At 32.7% G+C, this 26,636-nt stretch overlaps 14 protein-coding genes across 14 annotated transcripts; 7 read left to right on the forward strand and 7 right to left on the reverse strand.

Annotated features, from left to right (window-relative positions):
- Positions 1–1,245: 1,245 nt before the first annotated feature.
- DFA_05100 (uncharacterized protein) lies at positions 1,246–1,949 on the forward strand (the record flags this gene model as incomplete). The annotated part of the gene is made up of 3 exons (XM_004360764.1): positions 1,246–1,350; positions 1,383–1,482; positions 1,726–1,949. 3 exons carry the CDS (start codon positions 1,246–1,248, stop codon positions 1,947–1,949), a joined length of 429 nt encoding a protein of 142 aa, XP_004360821.1.
- Positions 1,950–2,075: 126 nt separating this feature from the next.
- DFA_05101 (uncharacterized protein) lies at positions 2,076–5,050 on the reverse strand (the record flags this gene model as incomplete). The annotated part of the gene is made up of 5 exons (XM_004360765.1): positions 2,076–3,158; positions 3,236–3,635; positions 3,708–4,338; positions 4,518–4,737; positions 4,808–5,050. The coding sequence occupies 5 exons, from the start codon at positions 5,048–5,050 to the stop codon at positions 2,076–2,078; spliced, it is 2,577 nt and encodes an 858-aa protein (XP_004360822.1).
- Positions 5,051–5,378: 328 nt separating this feature from the next.
- DFA_05102 (uncharacterized protein) lies at positions 5,379–6,935 on the reverse strand (the record flags this gene model as incomplete). Its single annotated transcript, XM_004360766.1, has 3 exons — positions 5,379–5,707; positions 5,787–6,195; positions 6,291–6,935. 3 exons carry the CDS (start codon positions 6,933–6,935, stop codon positions 5,379–5,381), a joined length of 1,383 nt encoding a protein of 460 aa, XP_004360823.1.
- Positions 6,936–7,125: 190 nt separating this feature from the next.
- On the forward strand, positions 7,126–10,082 carry DFA_05103 (uncharacterized protein; the record flags this gene model as incomplete). The annotated part of the gene is made up of 5 exons (XM_004360767.1): positions 7,126–7,233; positions 7,408–7,624; positions 7,707–8,472; positions 8,558–8,885; positions 9,015–10,082. 5 exons carry the CDS (start codon positions 7,126–7,128, stop codon positions 10,080–10,082), a joined length of 2,487 nt encoding a protein of 828 aa, XP_004360824.1.
- A 179-nt stretch (positions 10,083–10,261) lies between these two features.
- DFA_05104 (uncharacterized protein) lies at positions 10,262–11,981 on the forward strand (the record flags this gene model as incomplete). The annotated part of the gene is made up of 4 exons (XM_004360768.1): positions 10,262–10,939; positions 11,046–11,427; positions 11,514–11,733; positions 11,948–11,981. 4 exons carry the CDS (start codon positions 10,262–10,264, stop codon positions 11,979–11,981), a joined length of 1,314 nt encoding a protein of 437 aa, XP_004360825.1.
- Positions 11,982–12,157: 176 nt separating this feature from the next.
- DFA_05105 (uncharacterized protein) lies at positions 12,158–12,295 on the reverse strand (the record flags this gene model as incomplete). The annotated part of the gene is made up of 1 exon (XM_004360769.1): positions 12,158–12,295. One exon carries the CDS (start codon positions 12,293–12,295, stop codon positions 12,158–12,160), a length of 138 nt encoding a protein of 45 aa, XP_004360826.1.
- A 282-nt stretch (positions 12,296–12,577) lies between these two features.
- On the reverse strand, positions 12,578–13,750 carry DFA_05106 (uncharacterized protein; the record flags this gene model as incomplete). Its single annotated transcript, XM_004360770.1, has 4 exons — positions 12,578–12,663; positions 12,759–12,922; positions 13,242–13,505; positions 13,563–13,750. The coding sequence occupies 4 exons, from the start codon at positions 13,748–13,750 to the stop codon at positions 12,578–12,580; spliced, it is 702 nt and encodes a 233-aa protein (XP_004360827.1).
- Positions 13,751–13,902: 152 nt separating this feature from the next.
- On the reverse strand, positions 13,903–16,757 carry DFA_05107 (uncharacterized protein; the record flags this gene model as incomplete). The annotated part of the gene is made up of 6 exons (XM_004360771.1): positions 13,903–14,985; positions 15,058–15,457; positions 15,738–15,841; positions 16,005–16,123; positions 16,339–16,555; positions 16,653–16,757. 6 exons carry the CDS (start codon positions 16,755–16,757, stop codon positions 13,903–13,905), a joined length of 2,028 nt encoding a protein of 675 aa, XP_004360828.1.
- A 1,049-nt stretch (positions 16,758–17,806) lies between these two features.
- On the reverse strand, positions 17,807–18,656 carry DFA_05108 (uncharacterized protein; the record flags this gene model as incomplete). Its single annotated transcript, XM_004360772.1, has 2 exons — positions 17,807–18,205; positions 18,318–18,656. 2 exons carry the CDS (start codon positions 18,654–18,656, stop codon positions 17,807–17,809), a joined length of 738 nt encoding a protein of 245 aa, XP_004360829.1.
- A 417-nt stretch (positions 18,657–19,073) lies between these two features.
- On the forward strand, positions 19,074–22,056 carry DFA_05109 (uncharacterized protein; the record flags this gene model as incomplete). Its single annotated transcript, XM_004360773.1, has 6 exons — positions 19,074–19,316; positions 19,384–19,603; positions 19,783–20,209; positions 20,483–20,882; positions 20,959–21,029; positions 21,423–22,056. The coding sequence occupies 6 exons, from the start codon at positions 19,074–19,076 to the stop codon at positions 22,054–22,056; spliced, it is 1,995 nt and encodes a 664-aa protein (XP_004360830.1).
- A 583-nt stretch (positions 22,057–22,639) lies between these two features.
- DFA_05110 (uncharacterized protein) lies at positions 22,640–22,939 on the forward strand (the record flags this gene model as incomplete). The annotated part of the gene is made up of 2 exons (XM_004360774.1): positions 22,640–22,812; positions 22,873–22,939. 2 exons carry the CDS (start codon positions 22,640–22,642, stop codon positions 22,937–22,939), a joined length of 240 nt encoding a protein of 79 aa, XP_004360831.1.
- Positions 22,940–23,192: 253 nt separating this feature from the next.
- On the forward strand, positions 23,193–24,759 carry DFA_05111 (uncharacterized protein; the record flags this gene model as incomplete). Its single annotated transcript, XM_004360775.1, has 4 exons — positions 23,193–23,355; positions 23,435–23,577; positions 23,768–24,090; positions 24,234–24,759. 4 exons carry the CDS (start codon positions 23,193–23,195, stop codon positions 24,757–24,759), a joined length of 1,155 nt encoding a protein of 384 aa, XP_004360832.1.
- A 209-nt stretch (positions 24,760–24,968) lies between these two features.
- Positions 24,969–25,259, forward strand: DFA_05112 (uncharacterized protein; the record flags this gene model as incomplete). The annotated part of the gene is made up of 1 exon (XM_004360776.1): positions 24,969–25,259. The coding sequence occupies one exon, from the start codon at positions 24,969–24,971 to the stop codon at positions 25,257–25,259; it is 291 nt and encodes a 96-aa protein (XP_004360833.1).
- A 70-nt stretch (positions 25,260–25,329) lies between these two features.
- Positions 25,330–26,209, reverse strand: DFA_05113 (uncharacterized protein; the record flags this gene model as incomplete). Its single annotated transcript, XM_004360777.1, has 3 exons — positions 25,330–25,347; positions 25,385–25,742; positions 25,824–26,209. The coding sequence occupies 3 exons, from the start codon at positions 26,207–26,209 to the stop codon at positions 25,330–25,332; spliced, it is 762 nt and encodes a 253-aa protein (XP_004360834.1).
- Between the last annotated feature and the right edge of the window lie 427 nt (positions 26,210–26,636).

The following is a 26,636-nucleotide window of genomic DNA, read 5'->3' on the forward strand; positions in this document are numbered from 1 at the left end:
ACAAACAAAGAAGAGTTATTTAGAAAGATCATTGGATCAGTGACACTAAGAACGACGATATTCAATCATGTGAGAGAGATTAGAAAGATACCAACAACATTCTAATCGTCGAACTTGGTCAACTCAATGAAGATCACCAATTCATCATAAGAAAGTATGCATTGTGGTATCCACTTTTTTTTAACAACCATACAAGACCACATACATTAACGTTGGGTGCATTGGATACAATCAATAGTTTGTTACAAAACTCTGTATCCAAGTTGGTCAAACGTTCAATACAACTCATGTCTTTGGGGAATGCTTGCCGAATTACCTATCCACCCAACAAGATATACATTCACAAATCGATTGATTTGATATTGTTGTTGTTGTTTTGAAAATAATATTCGTTGAATATCTTTTTGAAAAATTAAATTAATTTAAAAAAAAAAAAAAGGTTTCTGTAAAATAGTAGGATATTCGAACTTGTGAAGAAAATCCGTTATTATCTAGTCATACAGAATGTAATACATTCTATGTGGGCATGTAAAGAATCGAGATAGTGTTTGGAGTGGGTTGCGACAGATTGTAGAATCTGTTGAACACGTCCCAAGACGTCCATCTGCCTAGTTTCATAACGTGTGGTACTGGAACGCCTGCTCTGACCAGTGCAGATGCTGCAGCGTGACGAATCGAATGGGCTTTAAAGATTGAAGTGTCGACACCAGCTTTGCTCATCACGTCGAGAGAGATGCTTGATATCCTTTGTGATGACAATTGGCACCATAGACCGGTGGCATTCTTGTATGCAAGTAAGAATTTGGAAGAGTTATGACCAAGATTGTTGTTGGATAGATTCAGGTACGATCTTAGACAGTTTACAGGGCACAGGGATGTGTCGTCGAGGCAATATAATAGGATATTGACAATCTTTCCTCTAGACTTTAGATTTGGCAAGTTGTATTTGTAATGCGTGACCGGACGTGGTGTAAATGGTGTTCAAGGATGACGGAGTGAGCATCTCTGCCAGATCGTCAGAACGAGCGGCAAGAGAGATCTTCAACAGGACGATCAGCTTTGCACGTAGGGTTGGAAGGTCCAGATGCTCGTTGGAGGGATGGGTAGTCTTTATCCAGTCTGTTAGCACTTTTACGTCGTATATTGTCGAGTACTTGGCCGACGAGAGATTGGCATTTGGGTTCCTGCCGGACAGCAGGTTGGTAATAGGAGCAGGTTCCTCGATTGGTCTTCCACAGAGTTTGAATGTGGCACGAATCACGTTCCAAAAGCTCTTTACAATGTTCATCCTTCAATAGCATTAACAATTACTATTTATTCAATTACCCGATGGTACTGATAACGACAAGTGTCTGTTTCATCATCTATCATATGAAACAAAGAAACATATGCATGAACTCTTGCTCAATCATATCAAACAATCAAAGGAGGAGTTTGTTCACCACGAAATGGAATTAATTCAATTAATGCTATCAAACCAATGTATGTTTATATAAATATTATGATGGATATCATTGATTACACTAGACAATAGACTGATCAATCTCTATTATTATTATCATAACAACAATAGATAATAATGATGAAGATATTTATTTATACATTTAATTCGTTTAATAATTAAAAGTTGGTCACAAACCAATATGGCCCATTGATTCTAATCATGATACATGGTATACTAAAATTGAATCACAAAATTATTGAGCATCCTATACACAAGAACAGTGGAATACAAAGGAATACATCATCAAGAATGCGCTCAACTATTTCAAAAACTACTCGATACTTTTACTGCACCACCACCCTCTGATCTATCTCTAGCTGGTTACGCTTTAATAGCGCTTCTCCAAACTTACTTGGTTGCCTTCACTGAAATAGTTCAACAAATAATAGTTACAAAAGGAAACATTACAACCCATCAAATATTACAAGAGAGAAATAATCATTAAATTACAACAAATAAATTAAAAGAGAAAATAAATTAAATAATTATCATGAATAGACTTATAAATTATAATTTGGTAAGTTTGTTTTCACCAGTGAATCAATCTTTGGTGATCAACTTTAATATTTATTTATTTATTTTTATTTATTTTTTCTTTTATTTGTTTTAATTCCTTGGTGAGTCTCGTGTTCTTTTCAAGTGCCACCATCAATCTATCAATCCATTCAGAATATGATATCTCCTCTGTTGGTGATATTGTAATGCTTGGTGGAACAATATTTAGTTGATCATAGAAATCAATGACCAACTCGACTTTTGAAGACAAGTCACTTTTTGTTGATCCCATATTTTGATTGATCCAATCGACAACCATATCAATCACACTGGATGCTATCATTTCAATTGTGTTCCATTGGTCGTCCATTGAAACTAGTATCTTTACCAAAATGTCAATCTCTGGCAATTCATCCCAGCTCCTGCGAAATTCACTATATGTGTTAATAGTATAATGTTGTGCTTGTACTATCAAATCGATGATTTGTAATATTTGATCGGTTGTAATGTTTCCTTCTCTAAGTATTATTTGTTTGACCATTTTAGTGGCTGCAGCCAAATGGTATCTGAGAAGCTCTAGTGCATCTGGATCAGTTCGAGATAGATCAGAGGGCATTGCTTCAGCCAATGAATCGAGTATTTGTTGAAATAGTAGAGTAGATTCTTGGTGGTGTATTCCTTTGTATTCCGCTGTTCTTGTGTATAGGATGCTCAATAATTGTGAGGCCTTTGCCTTTTCTGTTGTGTTGGAATATGTTGTTGGACTGGCGTGTAGTTGGAACATGGGTGTGATTAAATGTTGAATGTATCTGTTTGTTGTTTTATGTGGTTGTTTGTACATGATTACAAGACGGTCGATACTATATCTATCGATTGGTTGATGAAGAAGTATTATTTTCATGGCTGATGGTAAATAGATTGACAAGTTATTTACTGATTTACCTATCCACTGAATAAGATACCTTCTCACAAATGTATTGATTTGATTTTGTTTATATTGTTTTGAAAATAATATTCGTTGAACTAATTGATTGATCTCTTTGGGTCCAAGCCGAACGATAATACGACCAAACAATTCAATTACATGCTCTAAAATTTTATCGTCATTTTGAAAACGATCCAATAACCCAATGATCGCTGTTGATAATGCTTTTAAACTCTAAATTAAAATAAATAGAATATTGATGATTAATAAATAGAAATAAAGGGGAACCACTTCACTTATATTGTACCTACTGTAAATTGAGGAATGTGATGGTATGTGAATGTGTATACAAAAGATATAGCAGAATCTATAACCTCCCTATGATTTGATTGAACCGACTTTAGAGCGAGGTTGACAATACATTCTTGCCAAAGAGGCTCTGTAGGAAATAATTTTTTCAACATTAGGGATGCAAATTGATTCTTATTATGACAATCTTGATCACAGACCTTGATTAGAGAGGATAATAAACGAGAATATGGGGGAGCTTGATTGATGATGTGATTAAAAACATCATTGATGATATCTCGAAACTCTATACTATTGATAAGCATATCAATATAGTAAGGCATATTACAGAATTGGTAAATAAATTCCAATAATTCACATTGAACAAGTTCATTATCCTCTTTTAAAGATTCTGATATAACTCTATTTTTAAAATAATAATAATAATTGTTGTGGTTAGAATAGATCGGTCTGTATATTCGTTGATTTACATACGTTTTGAGAAGATCAATACTAAAATATGTTTTCCATTCAATACTCTTGTGATTAAACATATTCCATAATTTGAGAACTATTAATTTATCCTTCCCTGATGTTTGTGTTAGGCATCGGTTGAAATGTTCGAATAGAATAGATAATACTTGATGCTGAGTCGCTTTAAAAGATTGAATTTTCTTGGCAAGCATTGGCTTTTCATACTTGATGTCACTATACTTTTTCGAGTCAAAGACATTGGCGTAAAAGAGTGGGTTATTCCAGTCTTCCGCATCCATATAGTCATTGGGTTGTTGTGGTACGAAATAACCATCATTGTGAGCATCCAAGAATATCGTTTTAATATACTCTTTTAAAAAGTCACAAGAAATTTGATTGGTCCATTCAGTATCGGAAAGTTCAAGGAATACTGTTTGTGAAATCATCCTTTTTAATTCTTTACCTCTTTGATCTTGAAAACTATACTCTTTGAGCACCAATAAAAACATATAAACGGGTTTGTCTCTACAAACACTTTTGGATATATTGGGGTCCTTATAGACACCAAATATAGTATCCAAAGTATCATATATGACATCCAAATATTTGTCTCTAATGTGTGCATCATAGTTATTCATTCTAATAATACCATCTAAAATGAATGGAATCATTGCGCCGTAATTCCTTTTTTCATCAAACAAAGTATTAAACCAATTAAATGTTTGAATAATAAATAAATAAATATCTTCATCATTATTATCTGTTGTTAGAAGAGGTCAGTCAATCTTTTTGTCCAATCAATGATACATCATCATATTTATATAAACATACATTGGTTTGATAGCATTAATTGAATTAATTCCTTCTCGTGGTGAATAAACTCCTTTGATTGTTTGATATGATTGAGTAAGAGTTCATGCATATGTTTCTTTGTTTCATATGATAGATGATGAAACAGACACTTGTCATTCTCAGTGCCATCGGGTAATTGAATAAATAGCAAATAAATCAATGCTAGTGAAGGATGTGGGCTTTGCTTTTGATCATATATCTGTAAATAAACAAGGTGTATGAGCATACATAATAATAATAAAGGATAATCAATACTTTGCAATACATACGAGATCATCATCATCATCTGAAGCAATATTATACTCCAAATTGCATACTCTATAAGCAATGTCGAGTATGACTTGATCGGCTCGTTGTTGCAGATCCTTCATAACTGAGAGGTCTCGACAAGATAATGTCACATTGGTATTAGATCCAAGTGAGAAGATTAATGGCCCATTTAACAACTTCTGGTGTAAATCAGTAAATCTAACAGTCCTTGATTCAAGGAGTCCGTTAGAAGATGCTGTCATGTTTTGAACAAGTTGTTGTGCTCCTGAATAGTGGAGTATGATCCCCAAAAAGAATTAACTTTTTGAGCATCCATTTTCTCTCTTATTTTGATGATCATCAAAATAATTAATAATTAATTTATTTAATTTTTAGAATGAAATATCATAAATAGAATTATAAATTATAATTTGGTTGTTTGTTTTCAAGAAAAGAAATTGAGAATGAAAATACATTTAAATGTTCTAATTAATCAAAGTTAATTTTATTTTATAAATATTTATTTATCATAATGTATTATTTTTATAAAATAAAAATAGGAGGGGCGCACTGATCTAGATGATTTCTATTTCACCAATCATCTTCACTATCTTCTTCTTCTTCTTCTTCTTCTTGTTCGTAATCATCGTCACTATTATCATCATCTTCGTCACTGTCGTTGCTTTCAAAGTCTGACATCTCGTCAAGTTCCTTTGGATCTCCAAATTCTTTGAATGCTTGTACTGGAGTTTTGAACCAAACATCATGATACCCGTCATTTTCGCACATACATTCATACCATTCAGATATTTGAAATAGATTAGCCTTACTGTATTGTGATGCATCGACATCTCCATCATCTTCATACATTTTAAAAATCATATTCTTTGATTTCAATTGTTTGATTTCATTCATAATCTCTGGTAATAGTAGTTGGAGTAGTCGGATTAATAGTTGTTAATAGTTGTAAATAATAACTATCTTTTATACTATACATACTCTTTTGAATTAGATTTTTTTTATCCAAACATGTTTGAATATCGACAGCCAACATTTTGGCTATTTTACAAAGATTCTCGATTGGAAGTTCGCCCACCAACTCTCCAAAGTCTGGTCGGGTGTTGTCATCATCATCGTCGTCGTTGTCGTCGTCGTCGTCGTTTTCTTCATCTTCGTCCTTTGGATTGTTAATGCTATCAATAGCTTCATTAAGATCCTCAGTGTATAGCTGATCGGTCTCTTTGATTTTCTCCAACAACTTTATTGAATCTTGACCAAGAGTAGCAGAGGCTTGTGGAGGCTCTAATTCATCTCTAAAAAAGAACCCAAAAGTAGAGTTATCTGCTTTTAATATTTCCTTGACTTCTTGAGAGCTGATTGGGATCTTGGTAGTTGACTTACCAGTCTTCTATAGAGTTTCAAAGAGATTACAGTGTTAATCAATTGTTGTTATTTACAAAGATCGATATCATCATACACGATGATGTCCTGTTTAATACATACTCTTTCTTTCTTTGTCCTGGCAATTGTATTTGTGATCATATTAAGTATGTACTCTATGATCTGATGGAGAAAGACGACAGTTGTTGTGTATAGATTGGTACTACCGGCAGCAGACTTGAACATCTCGATAATATGTGATACTCGGTACACATAGAATACGCTAGGTTCTTCATTGTAGTATTTATCTACAGCTTCACAAGCATCCTCCACACAATAACCGGCTGCTTCTTGATCAGTATAGAGCTCCATTATACTCAAGGCAATGTGTCTGCATCGAAGTCCTCCACCACCAGAACCAGAAGCAGAAGCACCATCATTTGCATTCTCCAAAGACATGAGTTGTATTGAACGTTTGACCAACTTGGATACAGAGTTTTGTAGCAAACCAGTGATTGTATCCAATGCACCCAACGTAAATGTATGTGGTCTTGTATGGTTAAAAAAAAGTGGATACCACAATGCATACTTTCTTATGATGAATTGGTGATCTTCAATGATTCGACCAAGTTCGACGGTGTACTTTGTTCCTGGTATCTTGTACAATGTTGCATCCAACATTCTAATCTCTCTCACATGATTGAATATCGTTGTTCTTAGTGTCACTGATCCAATGATCTTTTTAAATAACTCTTCTTTGTTTATCATTCTAAAATGAATTGATAAATGAAAAGAAATAATTATTAAAAAAAAGTGAGGGAAAGCAACGTAGCTTCAGCCATCGTTAAAGCATGTTCTAATAATTAAAAATGTTTTGGTTTTTTCGACATTTTTAACATTTTTTTTCGGGATGATTATGAACCTCGACTTGAAAATACTTTAACATTTAAAAGATTCTATGGTATTCTCGAGAAGCTATCATCCCCACTTGCCAGACCTCTTTGCTTCAGACTTCGATCAAATGGCAATACTAGAATATCAACTCAAGAGGCTACATCGATGGAATGTATACGACGACGATCCGATCAAGTAATATTAGACATTACTTATAAACTATGTAATATAAAGTGTAATACTCAAGATGATGATGATCTCGTAAGTATTGTCAAGTTGTTGGATATAAATTGAAAATAGTAGTTGATAATATTAGACCTAACACCACCCATGTTTATATTTATAGATATACGATAAAGATAATATTCATCATGTAACAGGATTGATTCAATTACTTTTGATCAAATCGCCTAATGGTACTGATAATGACAAGTGTCTGTTTCCTCAACTATCATATGAAACAAAGAAACATATGCATGAACTCTTACTCAATCATTTCAAACAATTAAGGAGGTTTAATAATCACGAAATGGAATTAATTCAATTAATGCTATCTAATCACTGTATGTATGTTAATATAATATGATATTATTAAACAAATAGACTGACCTTAAATGATAATAATAATAATAATAATAATAACAGATAATAATGATAAAGATATTTATTTATTTATCATTCAAACATTTAATTGGTTCAATGTTTGGTTGAGCAAAAAAGTTAAGTATCGGAACAAAGACCAATATGGATCATTGAGTCTAATAATGATACATGGTATTATTAGAATGAATAACTATGACGCACATATTAGAGACAAATATTTGGATGTTATATACGACACTTTGGATACTATATTTCGCGTCTACGGGGATGGAGAAATATTCTCAAGTATAATTCATGGTCCTATTTATATGTTTTTATTGGTGCTCAAAGAGTATAGTTTTCAAGATCAAAGAGGTAGAGAATTAAAAAGGAGGATTTCAAACATTGTATTTAATGACCTTTCAAAACGCCTCTTTTCCTTTGATGAATGGGATAGTCAGATTGGTTGTGACTTTTTCAAGGATTATATTACAATAGTATTCTTGGATGCTCATAATGACCAATATTTCATACCACCAGAGCAATCCAATGACTATATGGATGTGGAAGACTGGAAAAAGGATAATCGCACCAGGGTTGAAGAAAGAGAATTACTCTGCAAACAAATTCGATCATTTTCAACAGACTATCATCCAATAGTATTATCTATTCTATTTGAACATTTCAAGAAATGTCTAACACAAACATCATGGAAGGATAAATTAATCGTTCTCAAATTATTAAATATGTTTGATTACAATAATATGGATTATAAAAAAGGAAAGGAATGTAAATGGAAAACATATTTTAGTTTTGATTTTCTTAAAACGTATGAATATAATCAATATCGCAGACTGATCATATTTCTAACAAACCATTATTATATCATTTTAAAATTATTTTTAAATAAATAGAGTTATATCAGAAACATTAAAAGAGGATAATGTACTTGTTCAATGTGAATTGGTTGAATTTATTCGGCTATTCTGTTATATCCCATACTATCGTTGGATGGTTGTCGATAGTATAGAGTTTCGAGATATCATCAAAGAAGCTTTTATTTACATCATCGATCAGGCTTCATCACCACATCCTCGTTTAATATACTTTCTCATCGAGGCTTGTGATCCTCGGGCTTATGGTAGACTTGGGCGACAGATTAAAGAAATCTTCTACACAGACCCTTTTTGGCAAGAATGTATTGTCAACCTCGTTTTAAAGTCGGTTCAATCAAATCACAAGGTTTTGATCAATAGTGCTCTAGGCTTGTCTACCAGATATCCTATTCCGCAATTTTCGGTAGGTGTGATATTACTTTAACATTGACACCCCTCTCAATTTCTGTTTATTAATCAATGTTCTATTTTTTAGAGTTTAAAAGCATTATCAACAACAATCATTGCATTATTGGATAGTTTTCAAAAAGATAAAGACATTTTAGATCATGTCATTGGGTTTTTTAATCATACTCACCAACTTGGATTCAAAGAGACAAATCAATTAATTCAACGAATATTATTTTCAAAACAACAACAACAATATCAACCAGATCAAATCAATCGGTTTGTGAATGTATATCTTGTTGGGTGGATAGGTAATTCGGCAAGCAACTTGTCAATTTATTTACCATTGGTCATGAAAAGAATACTTGGTCAACCAATCGATCAAGATTGTATCCGTAGCCTTTTAATCCTCTACAAACAATCACATAAATCAACGAATCAATACATTCAATATTTAATTACACCTATTATCCAACTATACACCAACACTAAAATAGATAATGTCAACGAAAAAACAAATGTTGCAGAATTATTGAGCCTCCTATTCACAAGAACAGTGGAATACAAAGGAATACACCACCAAGAATCTACTCGACTATTTCAACAAATACTCGATACTTTTACTGCACCACCAACTCCCTCTTCCCTATATCCCTTCAATATAATATATCATAACATAAAGAGATTATGTGTAATTACCGACATAGTTCAACAAATAATAGTTACAAGAGGAAACATTACAACCGATCAAATATTACAAATCATCGATTTGATCGTACAAACACTACAACTAATTCACTCTAATGATAATAATAGGGAACACTTATCAGAGATTGGCCAATTGATACAGATATTAGTTTCAATGGACTACCAATGGAACACCATTGCAATGATATCATCCCGTGTGATTGATATGGTCGTAGATTGGATCAATCAAAATATGGAGCTCGGGCACAAGTCATTTCATTCAACAGTCGAGTTGGTCGTAGATTTCTATGATCAAATCAATATTATACCACCAAGCATTACAATATCACCAACAACAGAGAAGATATCATATTCCGAATGGATTGATAGATTGATATTGGTAGAAACGGGTTATGGTCATAGTTATGACGTGGTCACCACTAAATTAATACAATTAAAAATTAATTAAATTAAAAGAGACAACACATTAATATAATATTATCATCAAGCTGCATTGGAGGTGTTAATTAATTGTTTATTTTAAGTATTGTATTCCCTTACAAATATCTTTCATTAAACCAAAAACAGAAAAATCTTCCATTGGCAAGTACAGTCCATTTAATTATTCGTTCTTTAAAATTAGATAAAATGTCTAGTAAAGAAGAAGAGTTGTTTAGAAAGATCATTGGATCAGTGACACTAAGAACGACGATATTCAATCATGTAAGAGAGATTAGAATGTTGTTGGGTACAACATTCTACAAGATACCAGGAACAAAGTACACTGTCGAACTTTGTCCGATCATTGAAGATCACCAATTCATCATAAGAAAATATGCTATGCGGTACCAATATTATTTTTACAACAATACCAAAGCACATACATTTACGTTGGGTGCATTGGATACAATCACTGGTTTGCTACAAAACTCTGTATCCAAGTTGGTTAAACGTTCAATACAACTCATGTCTTTGGAGAATGTAAATGATGGTGGTTCTGCTTTTGGCTCTGGTGGAGGACTTCGATGCAAACATCTTGCCTTGAGTTTAATGGAGCTCTTTACTCATCAAGAAGCAGCCGACTATGGTATCGAGATGGCTTGTGAAGCTGTTGACAAATACCACATTGGAGAGTCTTGTAAAGAACCTTACATGCTTTATGTGTATCAAGTATCACATATTATCGAGAAGTTCAAGTCTGCTGCAGCGGGTGGCAATGCCAACTTTGGCAATCTTTACACAACAACCGTGGTCTTTTTCCACAGGATCATAGAATACATACTTCATATGATCGCAAATCCCATTGCCTGCATAAAGAAAAGGAGAGTAAGTATTAAACAAAACATCATCGTGTGTCATGATATCGATCTTTGTAAAGACAACAAACAATAATTGGTTAACAGTGCATTGTAATTTCTATGAAACTCTATAGAATTCAACTACCATGATCAGCTCTCAAGAAGTCAAGGAAATATTAAAAGGAGAGGAATTTACTTCAGGATTCTTTTTTAGAGATGAATTAGAGCCTCCACAAGCCTCAGCTACTCTTGGTCTAGACTCAATAAAGTTTTTGGAGAAAATCAAAGAGACCGATCAGCTATACACCGAGGATCCCAATGAAGCTATTAATACTATTTACACTTTTAACAATCCAAACGACGACGACAATGATGATGATGATGATGAAGGCTACAATCAACCAGACTTTGGACAGTTGGTGGTTGAACTTCCAATCGAGAATCTCCGAACCATTGCCAAAATGTTGTCTGTCGATATCCAAGAATGTTTGGATAAAAAAAATGTAATTAAAAAGAGTATGTATATATGTATGAGATAGTAAAATATTTTTACAAACACTATTGTTAACTATTACTCCTATTACTACCACTACTATTACCAGAGATTATGAATGAAATCAAACAATTGACATCAAAGAAAATGATTTTCAAAATGTATGAAGATGATGGAGATGTTGATGCATCACAATACAGCGAGACTGATCTAATCAAAATATGTCGATGGTATGAATGTATGTGCGACAATGACGGGTATCACGATGTTTGGTTTATGACTCCAGTACAAGCATTCAAAGAATTTGGAGATCCAAAGGAACTTAAAGTGTCAGTGAAAGCGAAGAAGGTGAAACCAGTTAGATGGGTACAATTGAAAAAAAAAAAAAATTAATATTAATTATTTTACTTTAATAAATAAATGAACACCAGACCAAAAGATTAATTATTTATTTATTTTTTCTCACTCTGTTGGCATTGTGATTATTAAAGTTGTTGAATTGGTTGTATAATTAAATCAATAGTTTATTTCTTTCATTTAAAGTAATGGTCTTGAATTTCAACATAACGGGTCTTAAAGCACCCAACCAACTGGAACTTAGTAATCACATTTTCAATAATTCACGTTGAACAAGTTCATTATCCTCTTTTAATGTTTCTGATATAACTCTATTTTTAGAATAATAATAATAATTGTTGTTGTTAGAATAGATCGGTCTGTATATATTCGTTGATTAACATTTAAAAATTGTATTCATACGAAATAACCATCATTGTAAGCATCCAAGAATATCATTTTAATATACTCTTGTAAAAAGTCAAGAAATTTGATTGGTCCATTCAGTATCGAAAAGTTGTACATTATATCACGACATCTAGATCTAGGTGACATTCTTTGCTATCAGGCAGTTGGTTTAAAACAATAGTGCTCGTTATTAATATTAAAAAATGAAGGCTGTTATATAAAGGTGCACCATGCATGGTCACCTGAAGATAAACACGATTTCTATTTCAACAATCATCTCAATTCAGGAACAACGGTTAATTGGTCTCATACTAATATTCTGACTTGCTCTCATACCAATATATCGATATGTTGAATTTTGATTCAAAATGAGTTTATTTGTTCAGCTCACCTAGGGACTTATATTGGGTCCGACTATTTTGGTTCTATTTAAATTGCTCCTGCATTGTTATCTTCACCATTATCATCGTCATCTTTGTAAGCATTTTCACCATCCTCATCGTCAATTGTTTGATCTCATTCATAATCTCTGGTGGTGATAAGTGGAAGTATTAGTAATTGTGAACGTTTGTTGAAATATTATTTACCATCCAAATGGATTTATACATACTCTTTTGGATTACATCTTTTTTATCGAAACATTCTTGGGTATCGACTGCCAACATTTTAGCGATGGTTTGGAGACTCTCGATTGGAAGTTCTGCCACCAACTGTCCAAAGCCTTGATTGTCGCCTTCATCATCATCATTATTGACGCAGAGGCTTGTGGAGGCTCTAATTCATCTCTAAAAAAGAATCCTGAAACAAAATCCCATCCTGCTTTTAATATTTCCTTGACTTCTTGAGAGCTGATTGGGATCTTGGTAGTTGACCTGCCAGTCTTCGATAGAGTTTCAAAGAGATTACAGTGTTAATCAATTGTTGTTATTTACAAATATTGTTTTGTTTAATACAGGCAATTGTACTTGTGATCATATTAAGTATGTAATCTATGATATGATGGAGAAAGACGACAGTTGTTGTGTATAGATTGCCAAAGTTGGTACTACCGGCAGCAGACTTGAACATCTCGATAATATGTGATATTCGATACACATAGAGTGCGACAGGCTCTTCATTGTGGTATTTATCTACAGCTTCACAAGCAGCTTCCACACAATAGTCAGCTGACTCTTGATCAGTATAGAGCTCCATTATACTCAAGGCAAGGTGTCTGCATCGAAGTCCTCCTCCACCAGAGCCAGAAGTAGAACCACCATCATTTACATTCTCCAAAGACATGAGTTGTATTGAACGTTTGACCAACTTGGATACAGAGTTTTGTAACAAACTATTGATTGTATCCAATGCACCCAACCTAAATGCATGCGGTTTTTAAACACGGCCGAAATAAAGTGGATACCACAATGCATACTTTCTTTCGATGAATCTGTGATGTTGATTGAGTTGGCCAAGATCGACGGTGTACTTTGTTCCTGGTATCTTGTACAGAGTTGTACCCAACAACATTCTAATCTCTCTCACATGATTGAATATTATCGTTCTTAGAACTACTGATCGAATGATCTTTCTAAATAACTCTTCTTCTTTGTTAGGAGACATTCTTTACATCAAATAAATACATAAAAAAAATTTTCCTGAAAAAAAGGAGGGGAATTATTCATCAAATTATTATTTTTTTTAAGGAGGAATCAAAACAATTGGAAAAGATAGATATCAATCGTTGGTCATCAACTTTAAATATTTATTTATTTTTATTTTTTTTTTATTTGTTTTAATTCCTTGGTGAGATCTCTTGGGCTATATCTCGTGTTCTTTTCAAGTGCCACTATCAATAGATCAATCCATTCAGAATATGATATCTCCTCTGTTGGTGACATTGTAATGCTTAGTGGAAAAATATTTAGTTCATCATAGAAATCAATGACCAACTCGACTTTTGAAGACAAGTCACTTTTTGTTGATCCCATATTTTGATTGATCCAATCGATAACCCTACCAATCACATAGAATGATATCATTTCAATGGTGTTCAATTGACCGTCCATTGAAACTAGTGTCTTTACCAAAATGTCAATCTCTGGCAATTCATCCCAGCTCCAGCGAAATAGACGATATGTGCTAATAGTATAATGTTGTGCTTGTACTATCAAATCGATGATTTGTAATATTTGATCGGTTGTAATGTTTCCTTCTCCAAGTATTATTTGTTCGACCATTTTAGTGGCTGCAGCCAAATGGTATCTGAGAAGCTCTAGTACATCTGGATTTGCTTGAGATAGATCATAGGGCATTGCCTCAGCCAATGAATCGAGTATTTGTTGAAATAGTAGAGTAGATTCTTGGTGGTGTATTCCTTTGTATTCCACTGTTCTTGTGTATAGGAGGCTCAATAATTTTGAGGCCTTTGCTTTTTCTGTTGTGTGGGTATATGGTGATTGGCTGGAGTGTAGTTGGATCAAGGGTGTGATTAAATGTTGAATGTATTGATTTGTTGTTGCTTTATGTGGGCGTTTAAACAAGTATGAAAGAGTGGATACCCAACTATTGATTGGTTGACCAATTATTATTATTTTCATAGCTCTTGGTAAATAGATTGACAAGTTCATTTCAGATCTGGCGATCCATTTAACAAGATATCTTCCCACAAAGTTATCGATTTGATGGTGTTTATATTGTTTTGAAAATAATATTCGTTGAATAAATTGATTGATCTCTTTGAATCCAAGTTGAACGATAGTAAGATGAAACAATTCAGAGGCTCTATATAAAATGTCATCGTCATTTTGAAAACGATCCAATAATGCAATGGTTGCTTTTGATAATGCTTTTAAGCTCTAAAAAAATAAATAAATTTTGGTGATTAATAATTAAAGGATGGCAAAAGTTAACAGATCGCTTGTACCTACTGGAAATTGAGGAATGTGATAGTCTGAGAACGAGCGTACCAAGGATATAGCAGAAACTAAGACCTTCCTATGATTTGATTGAATCGACTTTAAAACGAGGTTGACAATACATTCTTGCCAAAGAGGTTCTGTAGGAAATATTCTTTCCAAAATTAGGGATGCAAATTGATTCCTATTACGACGATCTTGATCACAGACCTTGACAAGAGAGGATAATAAATGAGAATATGGTGAAGCTTGATTGATGATGTGATTAAAAGTTTCTTTGATGATATCTCGAAACTCTATACTATCGACAAACATATCAAGATAGTAAGGCATATTGCAGAACTGTTTAATAAATTTCAATAATTCGCGTTGAACAAGTTCATTATCCTCTTTTAATGTTTCTGATATGACTCTATTTTTAAAATAATAATTGTTGTTGTTAGAATAGATCGGTATATATATCGCTTGATTAAAATATTATATTCATACGTTTTGAGAAGATCAATACTAAAATATGTTTTCCAATCCTCATTTACGTGATCAAACATATTTAATAATTTGAGAGAACTATTAATTTATCCTTCCATGTTTGTGTTAGGCATCGGTTGAAATGTTCGAATAGAATAGATAATACTTGATGCTGAGTCGCTTTAAAAGATCGAATTTTCTTGGCAATTATTGGCTCTTCATACTTGATGTCGTTAAAATCTTCTGTATCAAACACATTCATATATTCAATAAGTTGTGGTACGAAATAACCATCATTGTGAGCATCCAAGAATATAGTTTTAATACTCTTTTAAAAAGTCACAAGAAATTTGATTGGTCCATTCAGTATCGGAATGTTCAAGGAATACTGTCTGTGAAATCATCCTTTTTAATTCTTTACCTCTTTGATCTTAAAAACTATACTCTTTGAGCACCAATAAAAACATATAAACGGGTTTGTCTCTACAAACACTTTTGGATATATTGGGGTCCTTATAGACACGAAATATAGTATCCAAAGTATCATATATGACATCCAAATATTTGTCTCTAATGTGTGCATCATAGTTATGCAATCTAATAATACCATCTAAAATGAATGGAATCATTGTGCTATAATGTCTTTTTTGTTTCTCTACCCAATCATTGACCAACTTATCATCAAACAAAGTATTAAACCAATTAAATGTTTGAATAATAAATAAATATCTTCATCATTGTTATCTGTTGTTATGACAATAATAGAGATTGATCAGTCTACTTGTCTAATCAATGATATCTATCATAATATCTATATAAACATACATTGGTTTGATATCATTAATTGAATTAATTCCATTTCATGGTGAACAAACTCCTTTGATTGTTTGATATGCTCGAGTATGATTTCATGCATATGTTTCTTTGTTTCATATGATAGATGATGAAACAGACACTTGTCATTATCAGTGCCATAGGGTAATTGAATAAAAAGTAATTGAATCAATGCTGTTGAAGGATGGATATTATCTTTATCGTATATCTGTAAATATAAACAACAAAGAGTGTGAGTATCTTATTACCTTATTCCTACTGTGATCATTCAACCCCTCATATTTGTATCCAACTACAATACATACGAGATCATCATCTTTATGTGGATCAGCAATATTACATAGTTTATAAGTAATGTCTAGTATGACTTGATCAGCTCGTCGTCGTACACATTCATCTTTTGGTACCATGATAGAAATTATAATTATAATTATAATTTTTTTTTATCGATTTATTTATCTCCATAAAGCACGGTATTATTAATTTTAGGCTGCATTTGCTAAAATTTCTTGACCGAGGTTGTTCAAAGCAAGTGATACTACATATCTTTTATAGTGCTTGCAATTTAAAGTATAATGAAAGATAATGTTTGACTATCTTGTATGTATTAAATTCGTGTTTAAATTGAAAACTACTAGTAGTGATACTCATACATACACCTCTTTGTTGTTTATATTTATTTATAGATATACGATTGAGATAAATGCTTTATGCCTGCACTAGCATTACATTATTTACTTTTTATTCAATTACCTGATGGTACTGATAATGATAAGTGTCTTTTACATCACTATCATATGAAACAAAGAAACATATCCGTGAACTCTTTCTCAAACAATTAAAGGAGTTTATTCGATTTCAAGAGGAATTAATTCAATTAGTGTATGTTAATTAACATAAAAGATTTTAATTATTTTACAATATAGGGTTAAGTTTTAATACAAAAATATAGAGCTGGGTGTTTGTTTTCAAGAAAAGAAATTGAGAATGAAAATACATTTAAATGTTCTAATTAATCAAAGTTAATTTTATTTATTTATAAAGCATTTAATCAATAAAGACGATTTCTATTTCAACAATCATCATCGCTGTCGTCTTTGTAGTCATCATCTTGATCTTCGTCATCTTTACCAATCATCTTCGTCATCACCACGATCATCATCGATCCGTTCAAGTTGATCTTCATCGGCACCCAGTTCTATGAATGCTTGTACTGGAGTCATGTACCAAACATCGTCATACATCGTGGTCACACATAAACTCATACCAATCAAGTATTTTCAATCTTTGTGACTCGCTGTACTGTGATGCATCAACATCTCCATCGTCTTCATACACTTTGAAAACCATTTTCTTTGATTCCAATTGTTTGATTGCTAAACTCTTGTTGTTATTAATTTAATTTTATAAATAATATTTCTATAAATATCTCTTTATATAAACTTTATACATACTCTTTTCAATTACATTTTTTTTTATCCAAACATGCTTGAATATCGACAGACAACATTTTGGCAATGGTTTGGAGATGTTTGATTGGAAGTATGGGCAACAACTGTTTAAAGTCTTCCTTGGGTTTGTCTCCTTCGCCGTATTGACAGTCGTCGATGAACCAATGTACGTAGACTCTTCTATCGGGGTGAGCATCGTCATTGCTTTCATCAAAGTCGGGGAATACACCGACTTTTTCCTTGTTGATGTTATCAATGGTTTCATTGAGATCCTCGGTGTATAGCTGGTCGGTCTCTTTGATATTTTCCAACAACCCTTTTATTGAATCACCACGTCTTGGATCCTTGGAGGTGCTAAGATTTCCTTTACCTCTCGAGATCTTACTATAGTCTTGGGCATTATCCTGCTAATCTCCTATATATATATAGAACAAAACAGTTAATCATCTCTTGTCACTTCTTTTTACATTCAACTGAACTCAATGTTGTCTTGTTGTTGTTGTTGTTGCTGGTACTTACTTCCTTTGTCTTTGAAATGACACTTGCCATTGCGATTGAGGCCATAAAAAGGAAATACTCGATGATACTTTGGAGAAAGACCACAGTTGTTATGTATAGATTGCCATAGTTGGAACTACCCGCAGCATACTTGAACATCTCGATAATATGTGATATTGGGTACACATAGAATACGCCAGCTTTGCCTTTGTGGTATTTATCCACAGCTTCACAGCCTACCTCCACACATACCTCGTTTGCGTCTTGATCGGGATAGATCTCTGTGACACACGAGACAATGTGTCTGATTCGAAGACCTTCAGAAGCACCACCATTTGTATTTGCATTCTCCAAGGACATGATTTCAATTGAACGCTTGACCAACCTGGACAGTGTACTTTGTTTTGAAGCAAACCAGTGATTGTTTCCAATGCACCCAACATCAATATATATGGGTCTTTATACCCATGTCTATCAATATCGTGGTAGCGATGATATTTTTTGCTGATGTATTGGTGATCTTGAACGAGTTGACCAAGTTCGACGGTGTACTTTGTTCCTGGTATCTTGTACAATGATCTTTCTAAACAACTCTTCTTTGTTTGTCATTAAATATTTAAGATGAACGTTCAAAAGATTAAAAAAGGTGTGGGGGGAATACAAGATGAAAATGAGCGGGAAATGGATGTTCAAAAAGTGAATTAATTAACTTTCGTGTTGTTTAATCCATATGGGTGTCTCATACTCCACTATTCATTATCACAACTTGTTCAAAACATGACAGCATCTTCTAATGAACTCCTTGAATCAAGGACTGTTAGATTTACTGATTCCATCAAGAAGTTGTTAAATGGGCCATTCGTCTTCTCACTTGGATCTAATACCAATGTGACATTATCTTGTCGAGACCTCTCAGTTATGAAAGATCTTCAACAACGAGCCGATCAAGTCATACTCGACATTGTTTATCGAGTATGCAATTTGGAGTGTAATATTGCTTCAGATGATGGTGATGATCTCGTATGTATTGCAAATTATCCTTTATTATTATTATGTATACTCATACACCTTGTTTGTTTATTTACAGATATATGATCAAAAGCAAAGCCCACATCCTTCACTAGCATTGATTTATTTGCTATTTATTCAATTACCCGATGGTACTGATAATGACAAGTGTCTGTTTCATCATCTATCATATGAAACAAAGAAACATATGCATGAACTCTTGCTCAATCATATCAAACAATCAAAGGAGTTTGTTCACCACGAGAAGGAATTAATTCAATTAATTCTATCAAACCAATGTATGTTTATATAAATATGATGATGTATCATTGATTGGACAAAAATATTGACTGACCTCTTCTAACAACAGATAATAATGATGAAGATATTTATTTATTTATTATTCAAACATTTAATTGGTTTAATACTTTGTTTGATGAAAAAAGGAATTACGGCGCAATGATTCCATTCATTTTAGATGGTATTATTAGAATGAATAACTATGATGCACACATTAGAGACAAATATTTGGATGTCATATATGATACTTTGGATACTATATTTCGTGTCTATAAGGACCCCAATATATCCAAAAGTGTTTGTAGAGACAAACCCGTTTATATGTTTTTATTGGTGCTCAAAGAGTATAGTTTTCAAGATCAAAGAGGTAAAGAATTAAAAAGGATGATTTCACAAACAGTATTCCTTGAACTTTCCGATACTGAATGGACCAATCAAATTTCTTGTGACTTTTTAAAAGAGTATATTAAAACTATATTCTTGGATGCTTACAATGATGGTTATTTCGTACCACAACAACCCAATGACTATATGGATGCGGAAGACTGGAATAACCCACTCTTTTACGCCAATGTCTTTGACTCGAAAAAGTATAGTGACATCAAGTATGAAAAGCCAATAATTGCCAAGAAAATTGAATCTTTTAAAATGACTCAGCATCAAGTATTATCTATTCTATTTGAACATTTCAACCGATGCCTAACACAAACATCGTGGAAGGATAAATTAATAGCTCTCAAATTATTAAATATGTTTGATCACGTACATAAGGATTGGAAAACATATTTTAGTATTGATCTTCTCAAAACGTATGTAAATCAACGAATATACAGACTGATCTATTCTAACAACAATAATTATTATTATTTCAAAAATAGAGTTATATCAGAATCTTTAAAAGAGGATAATGAACTTGTTCAATGTGAATTATTGGAATTTATTTACCAATTCTGTAATATGCCTTACTATATTGATATGCTTATCAATAGTATAGAGTTTCGAGATATCATCAAAGATGTTATTAATCACATCATCAATCAAGCTTCACCATATCCTCGTTTATTATCCTCTCTAATCAAGGTCTGTGATCAAGATTGTTATAATCACAATCAATTTGCATCCGAAATGTTGAAAAAATTATTTCCTACAGAGCCTCTTTGGCAAGAATGTATTGTCAACCTCGCTCTAAAGTCGGTTCAATCAAATCATAGGGAGGTTATAGATTCTGCTATATCTTTTGTATACACATTCACATACCATCACATTCCTCAATTTACAGTAGGTACAATATAAGTGAAGTGGTTCCCCTTTATTTCTATTTATTAATCATCAATATTCTATTTATTTTATTTAGAGTTTAAAAGCATTATCAACAGCGATCATTGGGTTATTGGATTGTTTTCAAAATGACGATAAAATTTTAAGGTATGTAATTGAATTGTTTGGTCGTATTATCGTTCGGCTTGGACCCAAAGAGATCAATCAATTAGTTCAACGAATATTATTTTCAAAACAATATAAACAAGGTCAAATCAATCGATTTGTGAGTGTATATCTTATTCAGTGGATAGGTAAATCAGTAAATAACTTGTCAATCTATTTACCATCAGCCATGAAAATATTACTTCTTCATCAACCAACCTATAGATATAGTATCGACAGTCTTGTAATCATGTACCAACACTCACATAAAGCAACAAACAGATACATTCAACATTTAATCACACCCATGATCCAACTACACGCCAGTCCAACAACATATTCCAACACAACAGAAAAGGCAAAGGCTTCAAAATTATTGAGCCTCCTATTTACAAGAACAGTGGAATACAAAGGAATACACCACCAAGAATCTACTCTACTATTTCAACAAATACTCGATTCATTGGCTAAGGCAATGCCCTCTAATCTATCTCGAACTAATCCAGATGTACTAGAGCTTCTCAGATACCATTTGGCTGCGGCCACTAAAATGGTCGAACAAATAATACTTGGAGAAGGAAACATTACAACCGATCAAATATTACAAATCATCGATTTGATAGTACAAGCACAACATTATACTATTAACACATATAGTGAATTTCGCTGGAGCTGGGATGAATTGCCAGAGATTGATATTTTGGTAAAGACACTAGTTTCAATGGACGATCAATGGAACACAATTGAAATGATATCATTCCATGTGATTGATATGGTTGTCGATTGGATCAATCGATATCTGAGATCAACAAAAAGTGACTTGCCTTCAAAAGTCGAGTTGGTCATTGATTTCTATGATCAACTAAATATTGTTCCACCAAGCATTACAATATCACCAAGAAAGAAGATATCATATTCTGAATGGATTGATAGATTGATAGTGGCACTTGAAAAGAACACGAGTTATAGCCCAAGAGATCTCACCGAGGAATTAAAACAAATAAAAGAAAAAATAAATAAAAATAAATAAATATTACCAATGATTGATTCACTGGTGAAAACAAACTTTATCAAATTATAATTTATAATTCTATTCATGATAATTATTTAATTTATTTTCTCTTTTATGTATCTTTAAAGACAACGCATCTCTAGCTGATTTGAAAGCAATTAGGCACAGAGTAGCAAAACGAAAAGAACTGCTTAAAATAAAACAAATATATATATATACTTTAGATAATTATCTATAATCCTTTGCGTAGAAAAGAATAAAAACAAATAAAAAAATCGATTTTTCTGCATTTTTTTTATTTTTACGTGTATCCCCCATGAACCTTTTCGCTTCAAAAGAACTATCTCAAGAACTTTTTTTTATTTTAATTTTTTCTTTTTTTGAACGTGACCATTTTTTGAAGCTTTTTCTCGATTCATTTAAGGTATTTATTCTATACCGATCATCAATGAATAGGTACTACTTGATTGTGCTTTCTCCTTTTCATGTATTTACTCCAATTCTTTAATTTTTTATTTAATTCTACCCATAGAAAATGGATATTGGCTACAACCTAAGAATGATAGAATCTCCTTTAGGGGCAACCATGAATCAATTCAATATGGAAAACAATCCAAATGAGGAATTTGTCTTTCTTGCCTACAACGACCACGCACTTCGTACCAATAAAAAAAATGTCCAGTATGTAGACAGAAGTTTCTATAACTACGGGGCTCATGAAAAGGGAGTCATGGGATGGGCAATGGATCCAAATAATCCTGACGAAAGGAGTAAGTATATAATATTCATACAATTGTGCTTAATTATTAACAATCATCATCTCTAATATTAAAGAGGGCATAATAATCCAGCACACACTGCCAAAATGGCCAGTCCAGTCAACTCCTGGAGGAACATTTAATCCTCCATATTCAACCTTTTCTGAAGACTTTAAAAGGTTGGAGACTGCTGATGACAGTTACATAAATAGGCTATCCCCTTCCTTTGGTTGGACGAATTCATTCTTTGGACCAAATCTCATGTCCTATGTTTAATACACTAGGTTGTCCACTTACTCTGTTGTATGCAATCAATCTATTTAGAGAATCACAAAGTATGCAACTGTTATATAAACCCCCATTCATCTATTTTCCGGGACGGCAATAGTTGGAAAAATGGTGTACATTTCAATGAAATACATGTCGACAACAAGTTGGTCCTCATATCTTCCTCAATATGCACCTGTACTACAAAAAGATGGACGTCCGGAAGAAATCATACGTGTCCGAGAGTTTATCTCGTATGCCAACAACTTTAATCCACAGGCAGCACTCTTTGGTAACAAAAAGCCCACTTAGTATAGAGTTTCAAGATATCATCAAAGAAACTTTTAATCACATCATCATCATCAATCAAGCTTCATCAGATATACCACTACATCCTCGTTTATTATACTTTCTCATCAGGGCCTGTGAGCATTATGGTTTTGATTTATTGGGAAAGCATATTAGTCAACGTTTTCCCAAAGACTCTTTTTGGCAATACCATATTTCCAATCTCGTTTTAAAGTCGATTCAATCAAATCACAAAATTTTGATCAATTATGCTCTAAGCTTGTCTAAAAGATATCCCATTCCTCAATTTACAACAGTAGGTTTGTTATAAATCACTTTAATAATGACACCCATCTCCCTATTTTCATTTATTAATCATCAATACAATATTCTATTCTATTTATTTATTTTTTTAGAATTTAAAAGCATTATCAACATCAGTCCTTGGATTATTGGATCGTTTTCAAAATGATAAAGACATTTACGAGTCTGTCTTTGAGTTTTTCAATCATATCAATCAACTTGGAATTGGATTCAAAGAGACCAATCAATTAATTCAACGAATATTATTTTCAAAACAACAACAATATCAACCAGATCAAATCAATCACTTTGTGAAACAATATCTTATTAAATGGATACCCAACTATTCAATCTATTTACCAGCAGTTATGAAAAGAATCATAGTCCTTGATCAACCAATCACAATCGATTTTTGGATAGACAGTCTTTTCATCTTGTTGGGACGATCACATATAGCAACAACAAATCAATACATTCAACATTTAATCACACCTATTATCCAACTATACACCAACACAACAACAACAAAAATGACAAAAAAGTTCAAGCAACCAAATTAGTGAGTATCCTATTCATAAGAACAGTTGAATACAAAGGAATACACCATCAAGAATGTACTGTACTATTTCAACAACTACTCGATACTTTTACTTTTATTTTTACCACACCACTTTCCTCCTCTGATTACCATTTACGATTTCTCGCAGACCAATTATATGCCATTACAGAAATAGTTCGACAAATAATACTTTCGGGAGGAAACATTACAACCGATCAAATAGTACAAATCATCGATTTGATCGTACAAACACAACAACTCATTCTCTCGAATGCTATTATGTTTCAATATCCATGTGTGGGCCAGTTGATAAAGACACTAGTTTCAATGGACTCTCAATGGAACACCATTGAAATGATATCATCACGTGTGATTGATAGGGTCGTCGATTGGATCAATCAAAATATGAAATTAAAATACCGGTTATTAAACCACCAGTCATCTCATTTAATAGTCGAGTTGGTCATAGATTTCTATAATCAAGCCAAGATTATACCTACAACAGAAAAGATACCAACCTCTGAATGGATTGATATTGGTATTTAAAAGAGGATGTAAGAAATCATATGACCAGAAAGAAATGATCATCACCAAATTAAAGCAATTAAAAGAGAAAATAAATAATAATAATAAAGATATTTTGGTTTAACATTGGCTTATTTCTAAAATAATTAATATTAATAACATTCAGATATTTTGGTTTATCGTTGGGTTATTTCTAAAAGTTGCAATATTATTTAATCAGTTAATCAAAAATGACATCAACATCATCTTCATCTTCCTTACCACCCTCTGTACTCCGACTTGAAAATACACCTACAGTCGAAAGATTCTACCATATTCTCGAGAAGCTATCATGCCCACTTGCCAGCCCATTAAGCTTCACACTTTGTTCAAATGGCAACAAGATAATATCAATCCAAGAGGCTACATCAATGGAATGTATACGACGACGAGCAGATCAAGTCATACCAGACATTACTTATAAACTATGTAATTTAGAGTGTAATATTACAGTAGATGTATCGTATGTATCGCTTATATAGAATATTGATGATTAATAAATAGAATAGGGAGGTGTCAATGAAGTTAAAGTGATGTGGAGGATGGAAAAAGTTAATTGATCACTTGTACCTACTGGAAATTGAGGAATGGGATCAAACCAGTATACCAAGTATTTAGCAGAATCGATAACGTCCATATCATTTGATTGGAAAGACTTTAAAGCGAGGTTTACAATATATTCTTGCCAAATAGGGTCTGTTGGAAAGATGTGCTCCCAAATGTCGCATGCTAATTGATCGTTATTATCAAGATCACAGAACTTGATTAGAGAGGATAATAACCTAGGATGTGGTGAATCTGAAGCTTGGATGATGTGGTTAAAAGTTTCTTTGATGATATCTCGAAACTCTATACTATCGACAATCATATTACGATAGTAAATCATATGACAGAATTGATTAATAAATTCGACCAATTCACATTGAACAAGTTCATTATCCTCTTTTAAAGTTTCTGATTTAACTCTAAATTTTAAAATAATAATAATAATAATGGTTTGTTAGAAATATGATAACCATATTGATTGATTTAAAGTGAATTCATACGTTTTGAGAAGATCAATACTAAAATATGTTTTCCATTCAATACTCTTGTGATCAAACATATTTAATAATTTGAGAACTATTAATTTATCCTCCCATGTTTGTGTTAGACATCGGTTGAAATGTTCGAATAGAATGGATAATACTTGTTGATGTTGAGCCACTTTAAAAGATCGAATTTTCTTGGCGATTATTGGCTCTTCATACTTGATGTCGTTAAACTCTTCCGTATCAAACACATTCATATATTCAATAGGTTGTGGTATGAAATAACCATCATTGTGAGCATCCAAGAATATCGTTTTAATATACTCTTGTAAAAAGTCACAAGAAATTTGATTGGTCCATTCAGTATCGGAAAGTTCAAGGAATACTGTCTGTGAAATCATCCTTTTGGGTGGATAAGAGAGAGAGAGAGAACACTAGATGGATTTTTGTGGGTAAAAGATGATGATGGAAATATTATTTGTTCACATATAGTATATATGTCGATATGATTAAATATATACAAAATGTAATATATTTTATATAATCAATTGTGTCGTATTGGTGTTATCATGAATAGTTTGTATGAACGCAGACGGATGAGTGTGTCATTAAATTTTCCCCAACGAGACTCTCGAGACACATGTGGGCAAATATGATATCTACTATGGTTGGTTTGATTGATGAAGGAACTGTTCATGTGTGGTAATCATCTTTTGTGTTGATTCTATTTATTTTATTTTTAGGTAGGTAGGTCGAATACCTGGGTGTCTTGAAATGATTGTTTGAGGGGTGAGTTATGTTACCCAAAGCGATTACACCATAGTTGCA

Source organism: Cavenderia fasciculata (assembly GCF_000203815.1).
Source record: "Cavenderia fasciculata unplaced genomic scaffold Scf_Dfasci-G-o-80e12.f1-5, whole genome shotgun sequence".
In the NCBI taxonomy this organism is placed as follows: domain Eukaryota; phylum Evosea; class Eumycetozoa; order Acytosteliales; family Cavenderiaceae; genus Cavenderia; species Cavenderia fasciculata.